The sequence below is a fragment of the Rattus rattus genome, chromosome 15, assembly GCF_011064425.1.
Source record: "Rattus rattus isolate New Zealand chromosome 15, Rrattus_CSIRO_v1, whole genome shotgun sequence".
NCBI lineage: Eukaryota > Metazoa > Chordata > Mammalia > Rodentia > Muridae > Rattus > Rattus rattus.
In genome coordinates, this window is record NC_046168.1 from 35566324 (window position 1) to 35573686 (window position 7363).

Sequence of the window (7363 nt, forward strand, 5' to 3'; positions counted from 1 at the left end):
ATTGATCTAATTTTTTAAAGATAAAAGCATAACAAACTAGATAGTATATCGTTAGGAAGTACTAAAAGGGAAATAAGGCATTTCTGATTTTTTTCTGTGTGTTTAATTAAAAGTCTTCTCTGAACCCTTAAAATGTAAACCCTCTGAGCTGTTCAGCACCACCACTGATTCTGATGTAACTAATACCAAGTTTGATATGAAAGCTTAAAAAAAAATCTCCATACACTGCCATTTCTTGGAATACACTGGGAAAATAGAATAATTGTCAAAATTTTGCATGTGTGATTTTCTAAGTACTCTATATCTTCTCTGTCCTATAATTATATATTATACATTTCTCTCACCGACCACTTTGCATGAGATTTTGAAGACAGTACAGATTGTTGAATTGAAAAGATCATAAAGTTCAGTTTAGGTTTATGGTTAGGAACAACATTTGCTAATAATATTCAAAGAACACACACTTGTATCTAATTTAAGTGTTTTGTCTCCCATCCCTTTCATATCAGAGTATTCTGGGCTATCTTTCAGGCTGGGAAAATATTAGTATTTTGGTGTCGGTAGAAAGTTGTGGTGAACACAGAGCTAAGCATATTTTCTCTACAAAACATTAGCAGAACAGTCCAAAAAGGGAGGAGAATGTAAAGTTGGAGTCAAGTTTTAAGGGCAAGAAACAGGAGATTGCTAACTCCGTCCAGGTCTTGGGACCCACTGGGGTATCCGATAGGCAGCCTCTGTCTTAGTGCTTGCTCCCGCTTCCAAGCGTGTGCTTGTCGAAAAGATACTCCGCTAGGCCAGCGGCCGGAGCCCCCAGAGTGACTAAGTTGTGCACGTGGTCACCTAATTCTTTGATAGACTTCACTTGCTCATGCAGGTAGTGAGTTTCCAGAAAGTCACACAAATGAGGATCTCCTTTTTCTGAGGCCAGAGTGTGCAAGTCCAGGAGGGACTGGTTTACACTCTTTTCTAAGAGCAGGGCACATTCCATGGCCCGCAGTCCGCATTCCCAGTCATCTTTGTCTGGCTTCTTGATGTCCTGGAGGCAGATCCGGCCTCCTCGCTGGTTCTGCAGTCTCATAAGCTTCTCTGCATGCTCCCTCTCCTCCAGGGACTGGCGAAGGAAATACTTGGAGAAGTTGTACAAGGCCACATCATCCCTGGAGAAGTAGTAGGCCATGGACAGGTACACGTAGGATGCGTAAAGCTCCATGTTGATTTGGCGGTTGATGGCAGCCTCGCAGTCTGGGTGAAAGTTCTGGCGCACTCTGGCAGGCCCAGTGGAGCCCTGGGAGGAAGCCACCGAGGCCAGGAGGCGTCGAGGGGAGGCCAGTAGGGGACCTAAAGGATACCTGGAGGCCAAGCACCGTGGGGCAGTGAATCTGTGTAACACACAGGGCAGGGACATCAGTGCAGGGCCGATGTGCTTGGAGAAGAACCAAAAGCAGGACAGCATGACTCCTGTTTGAAAGTAGGGGAAACTGAGGTCAGCAAGCTCAGCACAAGGTCTGCTGCTGAGCGTCAGGTCTAAATGAGAACTCAGCCTTAGCGATGGCCTCTGCGTCACACGGCCCTTCTCTTCCACAATGCAGAGTTCTAAGTGATCTTGGCCACTGACGCTATGTAACTGTCATTTGTTACGGTAGGCATGAGTGTGGCACTAGGACCTCCGGAAAGGGAACACAGATGGATGCCATTTACCAAAGCATGTGCTGAATTATTAGCACAAGATTCTGGTCTAGATGTGTATAGGTAGTTGATTAATTTGCCTGAATCAAAAATGGCTGTCGTAAGAGTAAGTTCGGCGACTCACAGAAATGTCCCTTGTCTTTCTTCACTAATCTTTTCCTGTCTGAGAACCTAGGGACACTGAAAGGAAGACCCAATAAATTGTCCTATGGAAAGGCAGCATTACAAGTGACTCCTGGTTACTTTAACAACCATTAAGTAGGAAAATAATGGCCAGCACAGCGGACAACTTCTTCACTTTCGTAGTCTATTTTTTAAGCACTGTCTTTTTGAACACAGAACTTACCTTCCTTGTTTAGAAGTCACGTTTTAGAAAAATAGAAAGAAAGTGCATACTGACTGTATTTACTTTATATACTGGCTGGTTTTACTTTCTTAGTTTTTGCTGATGTAGAGATAGATGCTTTAAACAAAAAAAGCCTTAAATTCTGAAGAAGATAGCAGTGTGTCTTTTTCTCTGGCTAAGAGTGAACTTGAGTTCTGCATCCTTCCGCCTCTCACATACTGAGGGCTGAGATTATAGGCATGTGTTACCACTCTTCTCAGTGAAGAACTGTTCATCGTAAGTCAATGCTTAAACTTGTTCTCAGTGAGGTTTTAGCAAAAGACAGAGCAAAGCATAAATATTTTAACAGCTTTATCTAGGCATAATTGCTACATATAAAATTGCTGATATTTATCACAGTTTCAGCTTGACATGTGTGAGAGCACCAGCTAAACACAGAGAATGACATTTGCCATCCACTTCTGTGTCCTTTTGCACTCCCTAATCTGACTTCCTGCCTGCTGTCCTCCCGGATGCCCACTGATAAGAGTTACCTTCTCTATAGGTTAGTCTGTATTTCCTAGACCCCCCATACTCCGTAAAGAGCACTAGGTGCATAGCTCAGTTTATTTCACTCAGAATGATAAAGGTTGTTCGTGCTGGAGTATTATCAATATGATAGTTCCTTTTCATTGCTGTGCAACATTATAGAGATAAAACCCGCTTTGTCTTCCGTATCATCTTGACACTTTAATAGTTTAAACTGTTGGATACAGTTTAGGGTATTAAAATCAAGCTGTGATTGACACAGGTCTTTGTGGGTTTGTATGTTTTTCTCTTGGGTAAATAAATACTAAATATATACTAACGTGGTCAGATAATACGGTGAATTTGTGTTCAAGTGTTTATGAACTGCACAGTTTTCCTCAGGGTTCTCATACAATGGCATCCTCTCTTCCATGTTGAGTCCATGTTCCTTTTGAGGCTTGCTAACACTTGACACCATCATTCATTTAAAGTTAAAAAGAGATTGCAGGCATTGTGATAGGTGGAAATTAGCATTTCATTTTGTTTTTAATCTATGTCCTCGAGATAATTAAATGACAGCAAGCTTCACTATGCTGCTTTGCCAATGGCCTGTTTTTCATGAGATTTGTCTGTCCATCTTTTTTTTTTTAACTTTTCCTTTTTTATTTTGGGAGCCTTAACTTTCTAGTCCCCATCTTTGTTTGGCCCTAGTTCTAGCCTATTCAGGTCTTCCTTACATTACACACACGTTATCTCTCTATATCCTTTTTCTTTTATTTCACAAAACAAATCACATGATGCTTTTAGGTAAGTTTCTTCAGTTGCTAACTTATGATGCTCCTAATGTCCCCCAGGTGTTAGAAAGTTAAGCAAGAGCACTTAATCCAGTGCTTACCATACGGTGAGCACTTGAGGGTTCTCTAAGAGACCTTACTGAATATCCTTGTTTAATTTTCCAAAAGCCATCTTTTTATATTATCCACTAAGCAAATATTATTGTGATGAAATGCAAAAAGGGGAGACCTTTCTATATTGTTAAATACATGTATTATATAACATTGCTCTCCTTTGTGAACACTGGGAAGTTACTGTATTCTATGAGAATGTAGTTTTATAATCAGTCCACTCCTTACAAATGAGCACCCTAATGTGTGCCACAAATACAAGTGGGTGCTGAAAATCCAGAAACTAGTAGAATATCGATGTTTACCCACAATCCTCATGGCTTTTCACTTTCCTCATCTCATTTTACTTTTATTTCCTCCAAACTTTTGATATTATTATTAAGCATAATTTCATAATGGGAGATTATGAAAATGACTGTTTACTGTGACATTGATAGCAACTTGCTTCTAGTTAGTGCCTCAGGAAAGTTGTACATTGCAATAAAATGGATAGCAAGAACAAGTGCAGTAAGAGATACACAATGCAAGGCAAGGTGATGCTCCCAGTAGCATCCATTTAGACACACACAGCACACTAACTGGCTAAATGTGTTTTCTCCATAACAAAGTTTGCCATCTAATTAGGCAGACACTGATGATGTAAATATCTGCATGGTAGGTATGTCTATGTTATGGATATTGTGATTTCTAGCATTTATAGTAAAATCAAGTTTGTTTTTAATAAGATTCAGACAGACACCACCCCACACTGCTATTCTCAAGACATTCCTTCTTTGATTTAATGGCTGCCTCTCTCCCTGGAGTACCTCTTACACTTCTGTGCTTCTCTGGGGCCTCTTTTGCAGCTTCACATTCCTCTTCTTTCGTTTCAAATTCCTCCCTGACATTCTTTTAATAGGTAATGAAGTCTTTCTCATCTTTTAAAATACCTTCAAGTATAAGCACAAGTATCTTTTCATAAGATTTTATAAAACAGCATTCAAAATTAAGCACTTCTTTGTTGATATCCGACAGTTCATTTATAATTCTGATACACAAGAATGTGTGTAGCTGCGTGTAAGCATATTTTCATAGGAGCAAGAGTGCGATTTATTCTTTTTAACTGTCCAAGCCACATCACAGGGTTTAATGCACATCAAGAATACATAAAATTACAATTGTTTCAGTTTCCTAAATGAACTGAAATAGAAACTCACATATTTTGTCAAATTAGCTGTATTGTAATTTAATTTCTGTGAAGATGCAGAGAAGTTCTCTGTAATTTGGTTGGGACAGATTCTAAAGAAACAATATTTACTTTTTCCTCCTGTATACATATAATGCCCATATGGTATCATCTGTGTAGACATTCTTGGCCTATGGAAAAAAAATTAAAGATTTGTATGGAATTAAGTTGTTTTGATTACTCCTTCTTTGATTTGTGCCGGGCCTAAAATTTATATTCATTTCTTTAAATCATTTTATTTTAAATAGTAAAACCTTTGAGAAATGACTTAGCTTGGATACAGTTTTTTACATTTGAAGAGAGGGGTAGAGTCAGAAATAATGAGAAAGAGAAAAGATCAATACGATGCCCCACTTTATACTTGAACCTTCAATAATAATATATTCTTGCCTTTTGCATTTCTTTTAATTGGCACATTTACAAAATATAATAGAATATTTTACACAAGAGAATAGAATATATTACACAATAGAATGGGTTGAATAGGCAGGCTCATTAGTTATGCCAGTGCTTTCTGAAATTACATGTCAAAGACTTCCATGACAAATCAAAGATGGAGATCAATCTATTGATTATTATTGTGGACCCCACATCATACACTGCCCTCATGCCAAAGGACATGAGAGATAGTCTATTCTGAAGTGAAACCTGAGTGACTATGGCCCAGGAACACAGATAAGGTTACTCCAAATCCCACAATCCAATGTAGACACAGTTTTGTGAAGGTTTTACATTAACAGAACAATATCAACCATCATTCAAGACACATTGAAGGGAGCATTAAGTACAGGGAAGTAAAACACAAAACAAAACAAAACAAAACAACAACAACAACAAAACAACAACAAAACCCAAACCCCAGCTATCAGCCTTGGATGCTGTCTGACAACTCAGTCTTTTGATTGTTGAAAACTATGGTTTTTGTTAAGTGGATTAAGTTCCAAAAGTTTTGTCTGTGATTCTCAGGAGGTTAGGTTTGACGCAGAGGTGGGCAAATAATGGCTATTAGATGGTTACAAGGAGCCAGGAGTAATTGTAATTAGGTTCTGGTCCTGTACCATTTCAGATTCTCTACAATTGTGGAAGTTCTAATTAGTTCTAATCAGCCTTGCAGAAGAAGGTTGCTGATTGAAGTTGGGCTTCTTTCCAGGCATTTTCATTCACTATACAATATGCCTTTTTTTAGATTGATGTATTTGGAGGTTTTAAATAGAAATGAATAGAAAGCTTTGTTTGTGAGGTTTATGTATATATTGTTAGTCTGAGTTTAATCATTAGGAAATCTATTAGAGGGTGGTTGGACACAGGTATGAAAGATTTGTTTGCTTTCTGCTGGGATCCACTCAAAACATGAAGAGCTTCTCTCTCTGTTTCTGTCTGTGTCTCTGTGTCTGTCTCTATCTCTCTGTCTCTATCTCTGTCTCTCTGTCTCTCTGTGTGTGTGTATGTGTGTATGTGTGTGTGTATGTGTGTATGTGTGTATGTGTGTATGTGTGTATGTGTATATGTGCGTATGTGTGTATGTATAAGTTAGATGACTGGATAATTGAGCCAGAACCAAGCACAATGTATTGTTGCTGGAGCAAGCAAGAAGTCTTAGTATACTTGATTTTGGGGTGCAGAGTAAAACCACCTTCATTGCCTTTGAATTAATTATTGAATTTATGAAACCACGAGATTCCTAAAGTAGCTCATTCACTCTACTGATTATCTCCAACACTCTCAGACAAATCCTAAATAACTCTAACACAATGCTCTCTGAGATGTTTAAAAAGCTAACATCTTTGGATTTATTGTGACAGGGAGCAGGAGAATCAGCATATCTTTGAAGCAAAACTATGTCTATGTACTAGTGCCTGATGTGGGGGTTGTAGAAGAATAAACTGCCTTCAATGCTCCTTCATGATGTCTACTAGAAATAATATATAAACCAAGAACGAAATCCAAGTCCATGAGCAAGAAGCTTTGTTAATAGTTTCCTATAACTTGTGATAGTTAGCCTCGATTGTCTACTTGACACACCTGGAAAAAGGAAGCCTCAATGTAAGAATTTTCTTTATGAGGACAGCCTGTGGACATGTCTATGGGCATACTTGACTGGTGGTTGATATGGGAGGACCAAGCCTTCTGTAGAAGGGGCTGCACTTGGCAGGTAGGCCTTGGTATACCAGAAAGCCGGCTGAAGAAGAACAATGGGAGCAAGGTAATAAGCAGCATTCTTCCATGAACTCTGCTTCTTTCTGATTTTTTCATTAGGTCACTGATTTTTTTTACCTGACTTTCCTTGATGGTCTACTGTGACATGCAAATACAAGCCAAATAAACCCCTTCTTTACCCAAGTTGATTTGACCATTGTTTTTATCACAGTAACAGAAGCTAATTAGGATAAGATACTGTGTCTAGAACAATGGGTGTAGTTAGACAATGGTTGAATTGTGATTGTTCATGGAGTTGTAGAGGATCAGTAGTTAAACTAAATGTTGACCAAGTGAGGAAATTATGCCTGCATCTTGTGAGCCTGTGACAGTGACACAGTCAACTTTCCTTCCGTGCTTTCTTACTCAGCAATAAGTACCTGGCATAGCATGGGTAGCATATGTACTGACTGGAAAGAGAAACGAAACATTTCCCTATTTTTGTATAGTGTTTTAACTGTTCCATTAATACTGAAATAGTTGTCATGTGTAAGTTCC

At 38.7% G+C, this 7363-nt stretch overlaps 1 protein-coding gene across 1 annotated transcript; it reads right to left on the reverse strand.

Annotated features, from left to right (window-relative positions):
• Positions 1-289: 289 nt before the first annotated feature.
• Positions 290-1525, reverse strand: Ftmt (ferritin mitochondrial). The gene has a single exon (XM_032886145.1). It carries the CDS (start codon positions 1451-1453, stop codon positions 740-742), a length of 714 nt encoding a protein of 237 aa, XP_032742036.1. The 5' UTR covers positions 1454-1525; the 3' UTR covers positions 290-739.
• Positions 1526-7363: the final 5838 nt, after the last annotated feature.